Source organism: Balaenoptera physalus (genome assembly GCF_965194825.1).
Source record: "Balaenoptera physalus genome assembly, chromosome: X".
NCBI lineage: Eukaryota > Metazoa > Chordata > Mammalia > Artiodactyla > Balaenopteridae > Balaenoptera > Balaenoptera physalus.
Window position 1 is genome coordinate 23381600 of NC_138903.1, and position 23642 is coordinate 23405241.

At 38.8% G+C, this 23642-nt stretch overlaps 1 protein-coding gene across 1 annotated transcript in view; it reads left to right on the top strand.

Annotated features, from left to right (window-relative positions):
* Window positions 1-477: 477 nt before the first annotated feature.
* Window positions 478-23642, top strand: part of LOC309652715 (uncharacterized protein) — a 44125-nt gene continuing 20960 nt past the window's right edge. Inside the window, exon 1 of the mRNA XM_082446745.1 lies at window positions 478-23493. Coding sequence (XP_082302871.1) covers window positions 22456-23493 — 1038 coding nt within the window. The 5' untranslated portion in view covers window positions 478-22455. The remainder of the gene's footprint in view (window positions 23494-23642) is intronic.

Genomic DNA, 23642 nt, shown 5'->3' on the forward strand with positions numbered 1-23642 from the left:
AAAAGAATAGCCAATGTGGACTTGAATGTTGGGAAATAGGCATTAATCACTGACAACTTCTTGGATGTAACTGTCAAACTATATTTAAATTATTTCATAATATATGTATATGTGTGATTACATATATATAGACATAGGCACAAAGGTTCTTATAGCATTGCTTAAAATTGTAAAAAAAAAAAAAAATGGAAACAATGTAAATAGTCAATAAAGGGGGAATGGGTAAGGGAATTATGTTACACCCCTCTAATGGAGTACTATGCACCATTACAAGCCATGATCTAAAACTATTTTACCCACATACAACTTTTCCGACTAATATGTATAGTATTTTATTTGTTGAAAATCCAAGTACACAAATGCCGTGAAAAATGGTGTTTTTCTCTAGGTGGTGATTTTTAATTAGAAAGAAATTTTTACTACTCCATATTTTCTTCTCTTTTTTTTTTTTTTTAAACTTAGTAGAAATTTTTACTACTCCATATTTTCTTCTCTTTTTTTTTTTTAAACTTAGAATTAACATTTATTACCTGTAAAAATAAAACAATGAAGCAAAAAGGCAAATTAAAACACAGGAGTTAGAACAGATTTTAAGTCAGTACATTAGCATTGTCTTGAACTCTATTTTGTGTTTTTAAGACTATTAAGTAACAGTATCTAGTTTGACCCTCAAAACAACTCTGTAAGTTGTGTTGTTTTGGCTAAGCAAAAATTCCCTCTAGAATATACTCAGAGTAGGAGTGTAAAATCAGAGATTTATCACCAGTGAATTAAAAGAAAATTGTACACATTAATCAGTGTTGAAAGCACAGGATGAGCCAGACACTGTAGAGACACCCTCCCATTTTGTCCTCTTTTCCCCGGGAGATGCACTAGAGTCCTCTGTGCTCACTTCTTAAACCCAGTGGGGTAATTGTGAGCAGGTGGGAACTGCCAAAGTCAGGTTCTGCACACAAAACATACTAAAGAGGCTGCACAGGGAAAACTATTTATTCCATAATAAAAGTTGGACTAGTATTATGTGGCCACATGATTTGTTCCACCTGCAATTTGATATCCAATGCTTCCAGCAAGGCTCCTTGCAGACCTAAATATCTTCCTCCAAATCTCAGAACAATCCTTGCCTGCTTTACAAGGACAAAGACACAAGCACACTTAAGCATATGCATAGGTGTACATGTACATACAAACAAAATACATACATAAAGAAGCAATGTTTTTACTTTTTAAAAAGTGTATTTCCTATAACAGGTATTGATATCGTTATTTTACAGATGATAAAACTGAGATTCTTACTCTGTGAATGTGATTGACTTGACTAACATACTACTGGTGAGTTTCCCAGCCTGGACTTAAACCCAAGTTTCTTGGTTCCAAAGACGATACCCTCCCCATTAACGTCCTGCCACCTCAAGGGTCCCACAAGTACTTTCTGGCTCTGAAATGCTAAAACTTTGATTCCTTGTAAGAGGAGAGCCTCAAATTATGCAGTATGTTGCCTTCTCAGAGTGAGGAGTCAAGGCAAGAGAAGACTGATTCATCAACCACAGTGTGAACACTAAGGATTCGATAGATCTCAAGTAGTTGTGGGATCAAGACCAGTGTCATTACATTATGGGAGCTGTGTCTGTGTGTTCACCTCTGTATCTGCCTTAGTGATCCTGTAAGTGAGAAACATAATCTCCAGCTCATTAAAACGTTGTTAGCATGGCCATATACGTTCAAATGTGCTCTAATAAATATCTGTTGTTTTCACTTTTGACAAGTCTCATGGTGCTCCACCAAAAGAAACTGACAAAAGAACATAAACTTAGATTTGGCAAAAAGCGTAATAGATAAACATTCAATTGCAAAGTTCTTTTTCCATGGCAAATTTTCTGAGTCATCCAAGCACTGGAACTTCTGAAAATTCCTTTTCAGTAGAGCACCAAAGCAATTCTGTTGCCTCCAAGTTCTTGATAACTTACTTAATGTAGTACAGAGTTTTTCTGAGGTAAAGCTTGGTTTCTGAATTCTCACTTTCCCTGTGTTTTCTACTGTGAAGCTCTGAGTGGACATATAACACTTTACTGGGGCTACAGTGCTCTTCAGAGGAGCCAGGGACCTTCGGAAACTCCCAGGCTGCATCATAAAGAGGATTACAATAGATTTATTGTACATAGGAAGTGAGTTATGAAGTGTTTTCTGTTAGGCATCATTTTAACAGAGAATCTTTCTTGAAAATTCGGTGTTGGCAGAAAAGAACACTCTCGCCTGAATGAACAAATTATTTTTTTGAGCAGAGATTTTCCCATAAACTCAGTCTTCCTTGAAGAGTTATCGATTTGCTTCTTGGCTTATGAATCACTAGTAAGACTAAAAGAATCAAAAGGAAAATTAAAAATATACTTCAAAGTGAGCAAGGAGCTGGATCTTTGTATTTTTTCTCATCTTTGATATGACTGTGGTTAGAAAAAGCCATTATTTGAATAATTTAGTTCTTGGAGTAATCAGACCCCACCCCAAAAATAACCATTACCAATTAAAAGGTTAAATGTGGGTGACATATTTCATATTGTAGGCATCAGTGCCCATTATATTTCTGGGATCTTGCTATATTAAATTTTACCCATAATCAAATCAGTAAATAGATGTTAGTTGAATGCCCATGCTTGTGTGCAGCCCAGAACAGTTTTCACAAACTGTAAATAATGAACAAAAAGACAAGTTCTCATACCTCTTACCTAGAAAGCTTCAAGAACTGATTTTTTTTCTTTTTAAACACAATGGAAAACACACTGGTTATTCTGTTTCTTGAATACCGCATGCCCCCTTCCAGCTTCAGGAAGTTTACGTACGCTTTTTCCTGTGCCTGGAAGGTTTTTGCCCAACTCTTTCTTGTCCTCAGGTCTTGACTTAAATGGCAGATACTTACAGAGAGAGGCTTTCTCTGATTCAGTGTTGCCATACACACACGCACCCCCATTATTCTCATAGCATTCACTTTTCCCCGTATTATAATTTTTCAATATATTCTATTTGTTTATTTGTTTAATTTGTGTGGCTCTCTTTGGAATATAAGATCAATAAAGTTACTGTATCTCAAGTGTAGGTTGAGTGACCGTGACACCAGTGACACCAGTGAAGTGTAAGCTTCAGAGGTACTTGCTTGACCTATATTCATAAATTTATACTATTTTTATTTTCTTCAAGAGGGCTCCCATATTTAATAAGTATTAGGCCCCCAAAATCTGGATTTGCCTTGCGCCCTGTAGCAGACACACTCTAAGGTTACCCTCAATGGGTCCTGCCCTTGTATAATGCCTTCTACTTAAGTGTGAGTGGAACTTAATGACTTGAAGCTAGGCAATAGTATATGGCAAAGGTGAAGGAATAGGCACTCTTGTGATAGAGCTACATTATATAAGATTCTGTCTTTACAGACTGGAATGATGGATTCTCCTGCTGGCCTTGAAGAAGTAAGCTTCCATGTTGTGAGAGGGCTGGTGAGAGGGCCTGTGAAGGCAGTCTCTAGGAGATAACTACAGGCTACAACTAATAGCCAGCCAGAAAATGGGGTCCTCAGTCCCACACCACAATAAACTGAATTCTACCCACAATCACAAGGGCTTAGAAGAGGACTCCAGGTTCCAGACGGGAAAACAGCCTTGACTGCAGCCCTGTGAAACCCTGAGCCGAGGATCCAGCTAATCTGTGTCCAAACTCCTGATCCATGGAATCTATGAGATAATAAATAGGAGTTGTTTTAAGCTGCTAACTTTGTGGTCATTTGTTATGCAGCAATAATAACTAAAACAATCACCAGTGTCTGGTGTAGTGCCTATCACATGCTAAGAACTCAAAAATATTTAATGAAACACGGATTATATTCAGGCTCCTCTGAACCCATTACTGGATTTCAGGGTTTATCTAAAAAAGGGATCAACTGAATTGGAACAATTTAACTTAAAACATTTCCTTAGTTATACTATCTTGTTTCAGTTTGTCTCATTAAACTAAAAATATTCTTAGTTTTGCTTTTTTATCCAACTAGAAGACTTTAGTCCAATTACATTTATCACAATACATGTAGTTTGATGTCTGTAAATCCTATTTTGTGGGTTTTCTCTCTTTTTTGTTACTTGGTTATTCCTTATTTATTTTCACTTTTGATTACTGAACTACATCCTACTTATATTTAACTCTTACATGGTTTGGAAGATAAAACAGCAAAGAGCAGATTCAAAAAATAAGGCAAAAAGACTAGGATAGGAAGGTTATTTATACCTGGTCAAGGGAAAAATATTAAATCCCTGAATTAAAATACAGCCAGATATAGGCATGCAGGAAATACCATTTTTGCTCAAGTTGTTCCCTCTTCCCAAAATGACCTCACCTACCTTCTCTGTTTGGCTTATTTTTCAATTCTCACAATGACAGTCTCCCTAGGGTTACATCTGCCCCTCTTCTCACCTCATGAGTTAGGTATTTCTAAAATGTACCACTTTAGCTCTCTGTAAATATCTCCATCAAATCACTCTCTCCAAGCATTCTTCTTTCTATTTACCTATTCCCATAGAGAGATTATTAGCAACCTGAGAAATGGAAGAGTGTATTCCATTTCTACACCTTCAGCACTAAGCAGAATGCCTGGCAGCTTGGAGGGCTCAATATGTATTTGATGACTTGATGGATAAGTAAATGAACTATAACTAGACTTCAGTACAAGGCGCAGTGGGTAGGGAAGGCTATAAGGAATGTAAGGTTTGATCTGAAACCAACAAATAAACTGACATGACTTAGTAGAGAGGCAGTATGCCTCCGAGAAGAAACAATCTGAGAACAGGCACAGAGGTGGGAGTAAGCATGCTGCACAGCCAGGATGAGGAGGCAGGCATATCTGGAGCTGTGAGATTATGCTGGTCAGAAGGAGATTTCATAGGAGTAGGGATATTTAAGGCCTTAAACAGCAAATAGAGCTGTTGCTTTTTGATGCGCTAGGCAAAAGGGGTGCTATTGCTATTATAATCCAGAGGCCAAAGGAGGTTGTAATGTTTTCACTGAAGTTGCTGAGTCTTGTTGTTCGTGTTGTTGCTTATTTTTCTGGAGAGCATTATGCTGTAATTTTTTTCTGGTCTTGTTCTGTGTGACATAATTAATATGGCTCATTTGGACAGAACTGTTAGGAACATTAATTAAAATTATTATGATCCTACTGACTGTGTGACTGTTGTGGAAGCATTTAAAGCCAGAGAAAAACTCTGGTAATTGGAAAACCTTATAAGACATAAGCTTCAAACCACTCATTATGCTTTACCATCGCATAAAGATACAGTCAGCCCTCCGTGTCTGCAGGTTCTGTATCCATGGATTCAACCAACCTCAAGTCAAAAATTTTTTTTTTTTAATTCCAGAAAGCTCCAAAAAGCAAAACTTAAATTTGCAGCACACCAGCAACTATTTACATAGCATTTACATTGTATTAGACATTATAAGTGGTCTAGAGATGATTTAAAGTTTACAGGAGGATATGCGTAGGTTATATGCAAACACTATGCCATTTTATATAAGGAACTTAAGCATCTGAGAATTTTGGTATCCATGGGGGTCCAGGAACCAGTCCCTTGTGGATACCAAGGGACGACTGTACTAAGTGAGAAAACCAAGGTACTGTTGTTATTAATGTCAAATAATATCTATTTAAGTGAAGGGGCAACTATTTTTGGATAACAAAATATGATGTACTGCAGAAAAAAAATACTCTCGCTTTCAAAGAAGTTTTTTTTTCCTTTAAGATACTAGTGAAAATTTTAGTTATCAAATAAAATATGTAACAGGAATGGCTCTTTAAAACTCCTCTTATACACTTTCCATGTATGTAGCAAGCTTTTACTTAGCAATTAGTTTCCTTATAATCATGACTTAGAAAGCTGAGGCTTCTAATTTTATCTTCTGAATGAGGTTCTCAACTTTATGCAACAGAAAAAGTTGACTGCATTCTACTGAAAATGGTTAAATCTTGATCAAATGTGCCTGCCTTCATCACATAATTCCCCACCAAATGAAATTAATATTGAAAACTTTTTCAAGATATTATTGTGCCTTTTATGTCAAAGTTTGAGGCCATATTAAAGTTATCAAGTACTTATCCCCAAGTGTTCTGTTGTAGATGCAAAATATGATCAAAGAGGACTGACACCCAAGTAAACTTAGGAATTTGAAAAAGTCATGAACAGGGCTGAATTTCAGCTGTATCCTCCATGGAAAGTTCATTTTTTAATATAAATTATCTTAAATCTTTTTTTTTTTTCTCACGAGAGCAGAAACCATGACAAAGAGAACAGAATACAGAGACGTAATGACTTTGACATCTTGGAAAGGAAACAGCATTGATGGATTTAATCCTAAGGCAAGCAGGGTATTCTTCCTTATGTATTTCATTCCTCCAGCAATTAAGGGTATTCATGGGCTGCTCTGATGCAGAATTAAGTGACATCAAAACTTCTGCAGATAGACTTTCTCCCAAAGGAGACCTAAGCAATTATAGTAGAACTCCCATGGAGTCTTAGAACACATTTTTGCCCAAGCATACCTCTATTCAAGATAGTCAGCCAGGGCTTTGTAGCTGTTGAAATTGCCAGCTATGCTAAAACATGATAGCCCCCAAGCTTCCCTGTGTTTCAGTGTCTATTGCTATAAAACAAATCAGTTAGTTGCTTAAAAAAACAGCAATGTATCATTTCTTCATTTCTTAAAATTTTCTAGGTCAGGAATTCAGGCAGGGCTTGGCTGGGCAGTTCTTCTGTTACATATAACAATGGCTGAAGTCACTCACTCAGCTGCATTTGACTGGTGGTTGAGCTAGTCTGGGACATACAAGAAGGCTTCACTTACATGGCTGGTCCTCTCTATCCTCATATGCTGTCTCATATATCAGTTTTCTGATCTCAGCTTCTTTACATCATGGAGGCTGGCTCCCTGTAAAGAGAAAGCAGAAGATGCCTCTTCAAAGTTAGGCCTGGAACTCACACAGTGTCATACCTGCCATATCCTACTGGTCAAAGTAAATCACAAAGCCAGCTCAGACTCAGCTTGAGAGGAAGTTGACTCCATCTCTTGATGGTATGTGTACAAAAAGGGAAAGAAGTGATGGTGGTCAACTGTGGAAACAAATTGAACACTGTATCTCTATGTTGGATACTTAGTGTCCCAGACTGGCCTTCCTCCTGTCCCCAGAGTAGCTTTCCTGACCTTAAGCACATCTTCTGGCAATGTGGTATAAGCAAGTATAGGGCAATGTGGGAATTTATATTGAACAGATCTAGAGTTGCATCGTGGTTCTATCTCTTCTGAATTAAGTAATGCAGTATAATAAAAGCCCATCCGAGCGTTGTTTTCAAAATCTATGAAATCGGGGTAATGCTATTACCTTGGATAGTAACAAGAATTAGAAACAAATATAAAGAGACTGGCATATATCAGGTGCTTAAAAATGTTTGTTGTTGTTGTTGTTATTATTAGATGATTGATGGGGAACGGCTTTCTAGCATACTTCTACCTAGAATCCTTTCTATTCAGAAAGGGAATTGAAAGAGTAGAAGAAAACTGTGATGCTCTTCTGAGACATCTCAAATAACTGAAACACTCTGGCCTTCAAATGTCAGAAGCCTCTTAAATGGGAGGAAATTTCAGAGAATGAAGGATAAGCCACACACTTGGGACTTCCCTGGTAGCACAGTGGTTAAGAATCCGCCTGCCAATGCAGGGGACACGGGTTCGAGCCCTGGTCCGGGAAGATCCCACATGCCGTGGAGCAACTAAGCCCATATGCCACAACTACTGAGCCTGTGCTCTAGAGCCCACAAGCCACAACTACTGAGCCCGTGTACCACAACTATTGAAGCCCGCACACCTAGAGCCCATGCTCGGCAGAAAGAGAAGCCGCCGCAATGAGAAGCCCGCACACCGCAACGAAGAGTAACCCCCACTTGCAGCAACTAGAGAAAAGCCCACGCGCAGCAACGAAGACCCAACGCAGCCAAATAAATAAATAATTTTTTTAAAAAACCAAAGAAAAAGAAAAAAGGAAAGGGTAAGCCACATACTCAGAATTTAAGTTTGACCCTGAAAGTTGTGGGGAATGCTGATCTTCACCCCTCTTCAACATAGGAATCGGATAAGATCCTGAGAGGAAAAATATAGGACAGGATACTATAGACCTCCTATCAAATGCTTTGACTACATAACTCAAATAAATAATAGTAATATAATTATATAAAGTAGACTCTCCATGTTGAAATATTATGTATGACATAATATATAATATGTGTGTATTCGTATCTATTACATATATATGCAAATACATATACATAGGCTAAAAGAGATTCATACTGCTAAGCTTCCCAAAGACAATGATATATTATTTTTGTCATATGAAAGAAAGGGCATTCTATACATAGAACATACTTCAATCAGAACCAGTTCATGGACATGCTACCTTTGAAGTCAAAAAGGGGCCCACGCTTAGAAGTCCCCATGCTGGCTTCAATGCTCTGTTGTCACCATCTAGAAACCCTCAGTAATTTTTGAACAAGGGGCTCTATATTTTCATTTTTTTTTATTGATTTATTTAATTTATTTATTATTTTTGGCTGCGTGGGGTCTTCGTTGCTGCACGCAGGCTTTCTCTAGTTGCGGCGAGCAGAGGCTACTCTTTGTTGCGGTGCCGGCGGGCTTCCCATTGCGGTGGCTTCTCTTGTTGCGAAGCACGGGCTCTAGACGTGCAGGCTTCAGTAGTTGTGGCACACGGGCTCAGTAGCTGTGGCTCACGGGCTCGAGAGCGCAGGCTCAGTAGTTGTGGTGCATGGGCCTAGTTGCTCCACGGCATGTGGGATCTTCCCGGACCAGGGCTCGAACCCATGTCCCTTGCACTGGCAGGCGGATTCTTTTTTTTTTTTTTTTTTTTATAAATTTATTTATTTTTTATTTATTTATTTTTGGCTGTGTTGGGTCTTCATTTCTGTGCGAGGACTTTCTCTAGTTGCGGCAAGTGGGGGCCACTCTTCATCGCGGTGCGCGGGCCTCTCACTGTCGTGGCCTCTCTTGTTGCGGAGCACAGGCTCCAGACACGCAGGCTCAGTAGTTGTGGCTCACGGGCCCAGTTGCCCCGCGGCATGTGGGATCTTCCCAGACCAGGGCTCGAACCCGTGTCCCCTGCATTGGCAGGCGGATTCTTAACCACTGCACCACCAAGGAAGCCCTACATTTTCATTTTTCACTGGCAAATTACTTAGCTGGTCCTCACTTCAACATACTGTTAACTATGAATTCATATAATTTTGACCAGAAATTTTTAATGTTTATATGTGCTTATGAGTAAACAGATACATGTATAAAGTATTCATAGACAAAATGTCATTCAGGCTTCCCTGGTGGCGCAGTGGTTGAGGGTCTGCCTGCTAATGCAGGGGACACGGGTTCGAGCCCTGGTCTGGGAGGATCCCACATGCCGCGGAGCAACTGGGCCCGTGAGCCACAACTGCTGAGCCTGCGCGTCTGGAGCCTGTGCTCCGCAACGGGAGAGGCCACAGTAGTGAGAGGCTCGCGCACCGCGATGAAGAGTGGCCCCCGCTTGCCGCAACTAGAGAAAGCCCTAGCACAGAAACGAAGACCCAACATAGCAATCAATCAATCAATCAATCAATCAATCTTTAAAAAAAAAAAAATGTCATTCAACCATTCAACAAATAACTACTGAGGGCAGATTTATACCTATATTAATGATATATTACTTCATTATTTATTACTATATTATTTTATGTATTTTTATCAGGAAGAGAGAAAGATCAAGAAGTTTTATGATTCCTGAGACAGATGTTCCAAAGGATGTTACTTGAAAGCTCCTCATTAACTATTCAGAGGAGGACCAGTGACATGTAGACACTTTCTCCCTAAGTGTCAACCCAGAGGTGTCTCTTGTGGCCCACTCAGTTCTCCATGTACTCACTCAGCCAGGAGTAGTACCTGTACTGTCAGAAAAATCATTTTCATTATGCAGAATAAAGTGATTCAACTGCCAAAGGCAATCTTCATGACAAAAAACAGCAGCTCTTTTTACAAATAAAGTTAAGTATAATAACAGTATGATGAGCTTTAGGAATGATGGAATTCTCTCTCTCTCTCTCTTTTTTTTGATATAAAACATCAGGTGATTTTCAGAAACCTTCATATTTTGAAACTTAAAAAGATAAAATATAAGCAAGTGGCCAAGTTAAGCAACCCAATAAAGGCCATGATAGTGAGGGAAGCCTCATGGTTTCCAGTGGCTTTCAAAATATAAAGAAGTAAATCAAATTTCATTGTGTCCTCACAGAAAACATCATGATAACTCAGTCTCCATCACAGAACTGGGATTACCAAATGTTTGCTTCTAAGCAATGACAGCCCTAGTAAGAAAACTGCCAATCTTTAGCTTATTCAAAAATCCCAAGTCTTTATTAAGCACAATCAACAAATCTGCAGTTTGAATTCTATTTTTGCATTTCCCTGACAAATCTCTAATTAAAAATACAATAATTTTGAATATTACACTGAGGCAGTGGATTACATTTTATGCCTTCTTGTTTCTAAACATTAATATGAAAGTCCAAGCATCTAGCGAGTCCTCCCCACCTTTTACAAATGTTGACAAAGAATTTCAAAAAAACGGATAATAAGCAAAATCTCTGTATATATGTGAGAGAGCTTTGATTACATAGGCCTGTGGTGTAACATACACTCAAGTTTTTGCATTATTTATGAACAAATAAAGTCTTAAAGATCTGCTGACCTTAAAACACTTTTAGTTACTGTACTATTTTCTTTGTGTAACAAGAAGTAGAAAATAGTTTGTGTTCTGGGGATCCACAATAAAAACTCAAAGGCAGATTGCATTTTGATTAAGGTATGGATGGTAGATTAGACTACGGTTGAGTAAATATTCACTCCCCACCTTCTCCGCCCCGACCTGGATGAGAAGAGTATACATCCACGATACGCTGATGTTGGGTTTGGCCATATGACTTGCTTTTGCCAATAGGATATTAGTGGACATGACAAATTGAGACTTCAAATGTGCTTATATGACTGTGGCCTAGAACTTGTTCTCATGCATGCATATTGCATCATTGCTATGAGAAGAAGAGGCTACAAGTAGCCCCTGGAGCAAAGAGGATGACAGACACATGTAGCCGACTTGGATCCTAGCTTCAGCTTGGATCCAAGCCCAAACAAACTCAGCCAAGATCACAAAATATCAGCAAACTTGCAGAAGCATGAGGGAGAAATAAATACTTGCTATATGTATTGAATTTGGGCTTCTTAAAATTACAACACGATTGTGACAATAGCTAACTGACTCAACAAACTATTTAAAGAACTACACAAGTATAGCTCTTCCAGGGCAAAATCTGGTTCCATATCTACTCAGGCAAGGTACTGAATACATTAGATTCATTGCTAGAATTGTTAAACTGAAACTTTAAGCAACATGAAATTACTTGAAAATAACATTCCCTACAAAAATTATTTATGCAAAATTACTAAGCATTCATATTAAAATGCATAAAAATTTCAATTATCACACTATCAATATGTTGTTATATATGTTGAAATACACATAAATTTAAATTATTTTCTACCATCAACAATATGTTCATCATGACATTCACCAAATATTTTTTAATGTCTATTATAAGTTACCAGGCACATGCAAGCATCATTTAGACCCCTAACCAGTTGTACACAAGGAGTGGTCAACAGTTCAATAAGCACAGGAAAGAAGATTCATCTAGGAACTTTCTGATACATTCTCCTCATCACCGTCATCTCATGGTGTCTTGAGTTGGTTACTATATTTACTGTTGACTTGGCTATTACTAGAAGTTTTACTACTATTACTGTTCACTACATTCCTCTACCTCTTTTTTATTACTTTCTTTTTTTTTTTTTTTTTTTACAGCATTTTAAACAAAGTGTCACCAAGAAGAAAATTCTCCCAGAAAAGATATCTTTCTAATTTAGAGCAATTGGTTCCTGGGAATAGGAGGAGAGAATGGTAAAATATTCAAATTTTTACCACTATGCTCTGTGAAATGTATGTTCTATACAATTCAAATAAATAACTGTGCCTCAGTTTGCTTTCTCATCCATGAGATGGGAAAAACAATAATATATACCCACACATTTCAGCATTGAGACGATCAAATGCTGTGTCTGAAAACACTAAAGTAATATAAGTCATTTTTTTCTTCTTTATTTAGAGGCAGTTTTCAGCAATATCAAATTTTCTCCTTACAAAAAACCTGCCTTTCACTATTTCAATAATATAGCTCTTGTACAGAGTCTTCCACTAAAAAAAAAGCATTTCCTCTTTACAAAAACCAAGTAAAAATTTTAAATGGAAAAACTTTTTTTCTAAATTTCTATTGTAACACTGCTATTATGGATATGCTCAATTGTGAGTTTATTGCTACACAATGGTGCAAATGGTCCAAAATAGATCTTGTCAAAGAATAGATTGCTATTACAATTGATATGCTTGCACCAGGGTTGTGTTTCATAAAATATGTATGTTGTTTTGTTTTATTTGGTTTTCTTCTATTTTATTTCTCCATGATGTTTTTGTTTGAACTTGATGTGTCTAATTCAGCTATGGCTTGGTCACTGCTACATGACCTTTCTTTCTTGGTGTTTGTCTTTGGGCTATTTATCCAGTCATCAGTCCAAGAACTAGGAAAAGGAAACAAAAACTAGTTTCATTCAAATAGTAAATGGTCTGGCATAGTAGAAGTATAAAAGGGAAGAGTTTGTTAAAACCATTTTTGATTTTTTCATATATTAGCTCTGTATTATATACTTCTCTGTATATATTTTATTATCTATATATCCTATACTTCACTGTCATGAATATATCAGAGATTTCTTATTGTTTAGTGAAATCCTCTACACATTTAAAAATGTCAAGCCATGAAAACTGAGTTTAGAAAAACTATCCAGTTGCTAACATGAAACTCATGTTTAAAGACCTAGATTAAAACTAAAGTTTAATAGGAAATACTTATTTTTATTTAAAAGCCCAATATCCTTTATAAACAACTTCCTTAGAATGACAATAAATGTACACATCTCAATAGTCATCACAACATTAAATTTAGATGCAATGGAACCTGAAATTTAATAATTCTGGAGAGTTTCTTAAGTTTTGGAAAAGCATGACTCTAAGCCATGAAGAAGTTAATTACTTCAAAGCTTATTGATTCATTCTGAAAAAATAAATTTTTAAATATCATATTCATCCTAAGGCTCAGCTGGTGTCTTACATTATACATAATGATTGCAACAGACCCCATAAACTATGTACCACTGAAAATAGAAAAGGACCTCTCTAATGTAAATACCAAATATCACATATTAATCACAATATGCTTTGCCATCAGTTTCACATTTACATATAAGTACAATGCACACAATCATTTTCTTTTCTTTTAAATGAATTTTAGTTGCATTAAAAAATGTATTGACATTTTAAAAAGCTGTTTAAATTGAAATCAAATTAGAAAAAAAACAGTTAATATTCATTTTAATAGGAACACAAATGACTCAGTCTAGGAAAAGCCGATAATGAGTTTTTCTACTTTGCCATCATAATGTACATTTAATGAGTTGTCCTTCACATAGGAACACAATGCTGCCATCAATAGAACATATGCTTTGTGCTGTTTTTCAACTGGTGATAATGAGGTTTTTCTGAAGCAAATACAGTATAGAACTGAAGTTCACCAAATTCTCTAGATGTCATAACTAGAGTTACTGAGTATATGGGTTTAACTCTTTATAGAATGTATTTATTTCTTTATTCATTACTTTATTATGCTTATAGTTCAACAATGTTATGAGTGGATTAATTTATTCATCAACACTGAATAAGAAATTGCTATCTCTACTGATTAAAAGTAAAAACGTTTATTGGATATTCATAGGAATGGCAAGCTCTGGCACCAAAACATTGATAATTTTTATATATATGCAACAGAATTATGGGTGATTAAATTGTTTTCTATATATTCTAATTCTCCTACGCTTCGCTGCCCATTTTTAAAATGTTGGGTTGCCTACATATTTTTTATTTCACTCTGTATGCTCTTCCTTGCCAATCTCATTCATGTTCATTGCTTCCATTTTCAAATACCTGCTCATGATTTCAGATGTGCATCTTAAGCCCAGGCCTCTCCTCTAATATTCAGCTTCATATATATTTCTGCTTACCTGATATCTTCACCTGCATATTTATTAAAAGTGCTTCAAACACAACCCTCTTTAAATTGAACTCACAACCATACCTCCAAATTACATCCATTCTTATCAGTCCTACTCTTGGTAAATTGTACACTTGCAGAATTCCCAATCTCAGTAGGTGATGCAACTGTGAATGCAGTTGCACAGGCCATGGATATAAGCAGGCATTTTTGACACTATGTTCTCCTACACCATCCATGTGCAAACTAGCACATGAGTCTTGCAAATTCTATCTATACACAACTTTCTAATCTGTCCAAATTTCTCCATCTCTGATGTCACAATCCTGGAATACTGTACAAGTATCTGGAATTCTTTTTCCTATGTGTTTTTTGTTTGTTTTGCTTTGTTTCCCTTTTTTTTTTTACACTGCAGCCACAGTGATCTTTACAAAATGCATATCTGAGCAGGTCATTCGCCTGCTTTAAAACTTTTAGTTGTTTCATTTTGCATCTAAGAAGACACCCAAACTCTTTTACTACACTCTACCCATTGACTTTCACACTCAAGCTAAAGTGGTCTTCCTTCCAGTCCACTGAGTGGTCTTCTTCCAGTCCGCCAACTTTATTATTCAATCAGACCTCTGTACAGGCGGTTCCCATAAGGAACACTTTCCAAACCTCACCCCACCCTTGTTAACCTAACTCACATTCATCCTTTTTTCTAGGTTAAGATACTAATTCTTCAGGACAGCCTTCCCAAACTTATTGAATCAGATAGTATTCCACTATTTTATCTCTCTGTCCTTTTCCTTTGTAATGTTTAACAGTTTGTAATAAATGTATATACGTATCTATTGGATTTACATCTGTCATTCCCACTAGACGATAAGTTCTAGGAAGGCAGGGTCTGCTCACATTTTGCTCACCATTTTCTCCTCAGCTCCCAGCACAGTGCATGGTTGAATTACTTATCAATAACTTACTGCTGCATTAAGGATGACAATGTTTTACATTCAGAAAAATATTAAAGTGGGAACAAAATATATGAGGTCAACTTGGTATTCAAAGTGCATAGAATCAGAACATGTTCACCTGCTTGGTTAAGAATCTGCCTGCCAATGCAGGGGACATGACACGGGTTCCATCCCTGATCTGGGAGGATCCTACATGCTGCGAAGCAACTAAGCCCGTGTGCCACAACTACTGAGCCTGCACTCTAGAGCCTGCGAGCCGCAACTACTGAGCCCATGTGCCGCAACTACTGAGCCCACGCACTGCAACTACTGAAGCCTGCACGCTCTAGGGCCTGCATGCCACAACTACTGAAGCCCGTGCGCTCTAGGGCCCACATGGCACAACTACTGAAACCCGCACGCCTCGAGCCTGTGCTCCGCAACGAGAGAAGCCACCGCAATGAGAAGCCTGCTCACTGCAACGCAGAGTAGCCCCCGCTCACAGCGACTAGAGAAAGCCCACGTGCAGCAACGAAAACCCAATGCAGCCAAAAAAAAAAAAAAAAAAGAACATGTTCACTTGCTCTAAGAATACATAAATCTGACTTTGAGATTCTACTTTTGACTTCAGTAAAAACCGACATCTAATTGTCCACCAGATTAAAAACAACATAGGGCTTCCCTGGTGGCACAGTGGTTAAGAATCCACCTGCCAATGCAGGGGACACGGGTTCGAGCCCTGGTCCAGGAAGATCCCACATGCCGTGGAGCAACTAAGCCCATGCGCCACAACTACTGAGCCTGCACTCTAGAGCCCGCGAGACACAACTACTGAAGCCCGTGCGCCACAACTACTGAAGCCCACTCTCCTAGAGCTTGTGCTCCACAACAAGAGAAGCCACTGCAATGAGAAGCCTGTGCACCACAATGAAGAGTAGCCCCCGCTTGCTGCAGCTAGAGAAAGCCCACGTGCAGCAACAAAGACCCAACACAGTCAAAAATAAATAAACAAACAAATAAATAAATAAATTTTAAAACAACATAGTTTCTCTTAAATAAAAGAGCTAAACTAAGAGCATATTTCCTTAAAGCTCTTTTCAACTGAATGCTTAAGATGATATTATAGTGAACAATGTCCTTATAATAAATACGATGTTAATTTTTTCCTTATAATGACTTTAATACTCGTTTATAGTTGAGACCAATTTTTAACCATCATTTTGCTTATCAAAATTATGAGTAATATTACAAAGAAAAAAACAAAGAAAAGGCTAAGACAGAAAGTAATGAACAGGGTTGAATGCAACACATAAAACTAAATAAAGTTGCTTATCTACTGTCAAGGAATCTTTGCCACTTCTGACCAGGAAAAAAAAAAAAAAACTTCGCTGACACCCCTTTTCTCTATCTCTTGTTTAGTCTAAGCCTTTGGTATCTTCATGACTGTGGTCAAGTTCCTGGTTTAGTAAATAAAAACTAAATGGATGAATGAAAGCTTCTTAATCTTAAAAGCCTCAGTTCCTTTGCCTGTATAATCCAATAAATAAAACCTACACCACAGGTGAAGTACTATAATGGACATAGCACACTTCCTTGAACATAATGGGTCCTCAACAAATAAGTAGTTATTATTATTTTTACTTTAAAATATTTGTCCTCCCTCCTTACTATTTCCCCTCATATCTCTGTGGCTCAATAACAGATGTTTTAGAGAATGGGGTGGGGGAACCCATGTGCCCCATTCCATAATTCAGTCACACTTTAGATTTAAAACAGTGTAGGACACTAGGCTAATTAAAGTTTTCCAGTCACAACCACTTCTTTCTTAGGGTACTTCTCACTTATCTTGTAGTAGTTGATAACTTGTCTTCCCATGCCTTCTTGCCTGCCCCATGAGTGCACATACATTGATATATACTGAGAGGGTTAGTTCTAACATTCCACTAAGAGTGAAAATAATAAGAAAACAAATGAACAAAAAACCAAAACCTCTTAAATGATCAGATTTTAAATGTTCCAAATACCCCAGTATTTGGTATTTGCTAACGGCCATCAGGAACAAGTGTTTAAAAAAAAAAAAAAGCAAAAACACAACCCATAGCATTAGAGACTTTAAAACCCTTCATTCTAAATTTAGTATAGCATATGCAACTTGGGAGTTCCAGCTACCACTGTGGTCAGAAATTCTGCAATCATTTATTTTCTTCTAGTTGTGACAGGCAGAATTTTAAGCTTACCCTACATGGCTCAAACTCCTGTTTAATCCCCTCCCACTGAGTGCAGGAGGGACCTGTGAATATGATGGAATATTGCTTCCATGATTAGGTTATGTTACATGGCACAGCTGACTTTAAGAAAGGGAGATTATCTTTGGTGGACCTGACCTAATCAAGTGAGCCCTTAAAAGGGGCAAGACTCTGTCTTCCTGGTGAAATGGATTCAAAGTTCTGGGGATTCTACATGAAGGAGATTCTTCACTGTGGGCTTTGAAAATGGAGAGGGCCATGCGGCAAGGAATGCAATCAACTTCTAGGAGCTAAGAATGGCCCCTGTCTGACAGCAAGCAAGGAAATGGAGACCTCAGTTCCACAATCACAAGGAACTTCATTCTGCCAACAACCTGAATCCTTGAAGTGGATCCTTGCCCAGAGCCTCCTAATAAGAACACAGCTCAGCCAATAAGATACCTTGAGAGTGAGGACCTGAGCAGAGAACACAAATGAACTGCATCTAGACTACTCACCAACAGAACTGGGAGATAATAAGTGGGTGTTATCTTAAGCCACTGAGTCTGTGATAACTCGCTATGCAGCAATGGAAAATTAATCCACTGGGTATCTCAAAGGATGGATCAAGACTGATTTTTAGGACTTTCTCAAAGTTTCAACCCAATAAATATTTCTAAACAACTAATAATTTGTAAAGTTTACAAAGTATTTTCTCATATATACTTTTATTTAATCATCCCACCAACTCAGTAAAAAGAATATCTTTATTATCTACTCTAAACCTTTTTTTTTTTTTAATGGAGTCTCATATAGGGTAGTTTTACTGCTCAAGATCACAAAAGCAGACAGTGAAATGATGCCTAAAATTTAAAACAAGGCAAGGTATAATTAAGTAATGATGCTCTTAAAAGTGTGAGGCCAGGATTAATATTAAACACTAAAGACCTACCAGGACTGGGGCTAGGGTGAGACAAGTCAGGCCTTCACCTTGAGTTCAAAATTTAAGGTAGGGCTTCCCTGGTGGTGCAGTGGTTGAGAGTCCGCCTGCCAATGCAGGGGACACGGGTTCGAGCCCTGGTCTGGGAGGATCCCACATACCGCAGAGCAACTGGGCCCGTGAGCCACAGCTACTGAGCCTGGGCGTCGGGAGCCTGTGCTCCGCAACAAGAGAGGCTGCGATAGTGAGAGGCCCGCACACCGCGATGAAGAGTGGCCCCCACTTGCCACAACTAGAGAAAGCTCTCGCACAGAAACGAAGACCCAACACAGCCAAAAATAAAATAAATAAATAAATAAATAAATTTATTAAAAAAAAAAAATTTAAGGTAAGGGGGGAACCAAAAAAATCTCAGTAATCAAGATAAATTATGTCTCAATTCAATATTTTAAAAAGTCAAAATAAATGCCAAAATCCATGATAAGAAAATATCACACTTTTAAATAAAAACACCATCCACTGGCTAAAAATAGGGTTAAACAAGTGAGGCACTCACTCTCAGCATCATACAAGTGCAGCGTCAGATCCTGTCTTTATTTAAAACTTTGTATTTATTTGCATTTATTTATTTCATTATTTAAAATAAAGAAAATTTATTTATTTTATCACTCACCTCACCTTAGTCCTGGCCCTAACTCAGTAACATGTACCCTTGGACACTTCCTTATCTTCCATTTACTAGGCCATATTAACATTTTCTATTTCTTAAATAAACTCTCTACTCAGTTATTTTGGTTGCCTGGCAAGGGGCGAAGTTATGTATTCAAAAGCAGAGTTCTCTTAAGCTGACAAAGTGACTCCTGGCTATGTCAGTCTAAGCATGGTGTCACAGGTATTGGGCTCACTGAAGACAGTGCACCCATTCCTCTAAAATGGCCTTGATCACTAACATGTCTTGTTCCTCCTTAATATCATTATCCTGGCTGGAGCTGATGTTTTAGAGAATGAGGCGTGGGGATGAGGAAGCTTTCAGAAATTCAGTCCTTCATTGGCAGTGTGGCCATTGAAAGGGTTGAAATGGTACTGGACACAGCAGATTTAAGTGTGGACAATTTGTTCAAGTCGAACTGAAACAGAAAGTAAAGGGGAACAAAGTCTTCAGCCATTGAAAGGCTCAAGTTATTATTAGGGGCTGAATCACTCTAAATGACTTCTGCTTGAGAAGGCATTATTATACCATTCAGGGGGAAGCAGGATGGGCGGAAGCACAGGGGGAGAAGGAGGTTATAATAGATAAAGAACTCAAATAGTTGTAACAGTTAGTTTATAACCTAAGACTCCTTACCCACAGTTTGAGTGTCTTTGCTCTATAACATTCTATATTTCCAGGCTTATTAACTTAGAAACAACCAACAATGTTACCTACTCAAGAAGTAAATATTCATTCAAAAATCTAAACATTTAATTTACTAACAAGTGAAATGAGAAGTTGGAAAAATTATTTTAATAAACTGAGGCAACATATTAGCATATTTATTCAAACAAATCAGATATTTTTGCATTGACCACATTAATGGAGTCCTTATATGAAGTCCATTAGGACAGCCCTATATTGAATAAATTTGTGAACCCAGAGGACAGAGTGCCACAATTTGTTTTTATGTCTACATATGCATAAACTAAAATAGTAATAACACTTACACTACTTGCCATATCCACATTGGAATTTATAAAGAAAAAAGTAAAACTCAACTAGCATAACGACTGGATAGCTATATAGAAAGAACAGAGAAACTATATCCCTTCAAAGAAAGCTGGCTTTGAATAAATCATAGGAAAATTTTCTATGTCTTCCAAAATTATAACCATCTGTAGGCACAAATAATATGTCATGTGATAAATTCTAGGGCCTGAACATTGATTATTCCAATGCTGCTCATTAATAGTAATTAATGACAGATGAATTATTCAACCAGTTATTAACTGGTTTTGTTCTCAAGCAAGATTTTTTTGTTATTTAAAATTATAAAAAATATGAAACAATTTTGGGCTAAAGACTGTTCTGATATTGATTAGACAAAGAGAGACTTAGCTTTCTTTACCTATCTATCTATCTTTCTAGGCAGTAAAACAGGGCCTTGTAAGGCTCACCTCAAGAAAACAAAAGGGAGGATAACAGAAGGTTCTACCTATAGATATATTTCAGCTAATAATCTTGAGAAGGAATGATAGAATTAGAGAATTACAACTCAGCAGCCCTAATGGATTAATGGATGACAGTGATGATCCTCGATGACTGACAACATCACCACAAAGGAAACTACAGACATTATGTATCTCCTAATAGAATTGCAGCGTCACCTCTGGAATGGTTTTCCTAACAAAGAGTAGTATTGGAATTCACTATGTTAACAGACAGAGAAGAGAAAGCATTTGATCATGTGTGGGAGTAAAGAAATTGATAAAAACTCAACACCTGTTCATGGTAATAACTTTTAGAAAACTTACATTAGAATGGAATTTCCATATTGTTAAATCAACAGCAAACATATATAAGTGTGAAATGTTAGAAACATTCCCAATAAAGTCCAGAAGAGGACACGGAGGTATGGTACCAACTTTGCTGTTCAAACCTGGACTGGATTGCATAGCCAGTATACAGCCATACACAGCAATACCAAAATAAAAGTCATGAATAATGAAAAGAGGTAATACGATCCTCTAATTAAAAACTCCAAAGAAATTGGCTGCCAAATATTCAAATGTATAAGGAACTTCAGAAAGCTGGTGTAGAAGATCACTATACCAAAAGGAGGACTCTTATCACACAAAATAAGTAACTAATTAGAATATGTAATGGAAAATACACCATTCAAAACAGCAGCGATATCCAAAATATACCTAAAAAGAGAACTAACAAAAATGCACATGATCTTTATGGAAGCAAATATAAAAAATTACTGATCGATTTAGGTAAAAGAAGTCTCAAATACAGCAACATATTATGTTTATTCATGGTGAGTAGAATATTGTACAGATGTCAATTCTCCTTAAATTATTTACAGATTTATGCCTTACCTGATGGGTTTGGTGCCGTGTCAGCAGAAAAGTAGCCCAGCACCTACAAGGCATCAAGGTAAGACACTGAAGGGTGACAGAGGGGAGAACCCACTCCAAAATAAGAGGCCACAAAGAGCCCCCCTACTGTCAGTCTTGGGAGACCCCAAACACAGCTGCTAGGCTCAGGTTCCCCCTTACTTCCAACTGGGGGTTCTGAGGGAAATGAGAACTTGGTCTGAGGCCAGCTGACTCATCTCAGCAGAGGAAGAAGCCCCGGGCCCTGTCAGGACTCAGGTAAGACCCCAGTGTGAGTTCTGCATGACTCCTCCGCCTCCCAGAAGAGAGAGGGAGGCCCCCAGAACACCACCTCTGCTATAACGCTGGGAAGCCCAGGTGGGCGTGGCCGGAAGCGCTCTCCCTAACTTCTGTCACACCAGCTATAGAGCCTGAGGCTTCGGTCTGAGAGGTGTGGCCTCGTATCAGCAGACGGAGGAGTCCCAGGATTGGAGAGGTGTCGAGGTGAGTAATCTTTGTTAGAACTGAAGGGATACACTCCTCCCAGAAGTGAAGCGGCCCCACAGAGCCCCGCCCTGTACCGACATGACCCAACCCTACTGTCGGCCCCAAGGGGCTCAAGCGTGGCTGTTATGCCCAACCCCTCCTCCACTTCCGCCTGCAGAATTTGTGGGATGGGAGTCCTTGGTCTGAAGGGGTAGCCTCAAATCAGCAGAGGGAGGAGTCAAAGGACTGGTCAGGAGTCAAGTTTAGTATCCTGGGTTAGAACTGAGGTGACAAGCTCCCGCAGATTAGAGGCGCTCCACAGAGTCCTGCCGGCTGCTGTCTCGTGGGTTCCTAAAACAGTACCCTTAAGGGGAAAAGCAGAGGCAGCTTTTCTTGGAGCCAAGGTAGAAGAATCTCCCTATCGAGGCTATACACACCATCTCTTCCTCTGTCTTCTTCGGTGACCTCTCATCAACCTTGGAAGAGTGAACAACTGCCTGCAGTCCCTGACCAGAGTCATCATGCCTCGAGGTCAGAAGAGTAAGCTCCGTGCCCGTGAGAAACGCCGCCAGGCCCGTGCTGAGACCCAGGGTCTGGAGGATGCTCAGGCCACTGGGGCAGCAGCAGCAGCAGCAGCAGGAGAGTCCCCTTCCTCTGTCTATCCTCTCTTTGAGGACAGGCCTCAGAATATGCCTGCTGCTGGGACATCTAGCACTCCTGAGGAACCTCAGGGAACCACCAATGCTAGTGCAGCTGTTTCATGCACCAATTCAGATGAAGGTACCAACAGCCAAAAGAAGGAAAGCTCAAAATCCTCCAAGGGCACTGAGGACTCACGCAGAGATCCTTTACACAAGAAGGTGGTTTTGTTGGTGCAGTTCCTGCTGCAGAAGTATCAAAAAAAAGAGCCAATTACTGAGGCAGACATGCTGAAGTTTGTTATCAAAAAGTACAAGTGTCATTTCAATGAGATCCTCAAGAGAGCCTCTAAGCACATGGAGCTGGCCTTTGGTCTTGATTTGAAGGAAGTGGATCCTACCAGGCACTGCTATGCCCTTGTCAGCAAACTAGACCTCACCTTCAATGGAACGATGAATGAAGGAGAGAACTTGCCCAAGACCGGGCTCCTGATGATCGTGCTGGGTGTGATCTTCATGAAGGGCAACTGTGCCCCTGAAGAGGAGATCTGGGAAGTGCTGAATATGATGGGTATACATGCTGAAAGGAAGCACTTCATCTATGGGGATCCCAAGAAGGTCATCACTGAAGATTTGGTGCAGCTAAAGTACCTGGAGTACCGCCAGGTGGCCAACAGCGATCCCCCACGCTATGAGTTCCTGTGGGGTCCAAGAGCCCACGCTGAAATCAGCAAGATGAATATCCTGGAGTTTTTAGCCAAGGTTTATGATACAGTGCCCAGTGCCTTCCCATCCTGGTATGAAGAAGCTTTGAGAGACGAGGAAGAGAGAGCCCAAGCAAGAATGGCAGCCAGGGCTCGTATTGCTGCCATGGCCAGTGCACGCTCCAGGGCCACGGCCAGCAACTTCTCCCAGGCTAAGTGAAGTTCAAGGCTGGTTCTTCACTTTTTGGTTGAAAAGGTGTGTCAGTGTTCTAATAGTGGAGGGCCAGGGTGGGACTGGAGAAGGGTATATCCCTGAGTTCCTGTTGTGTATTGCTAACTTGGAATTTTACCTTTTTTTCTTTTTTA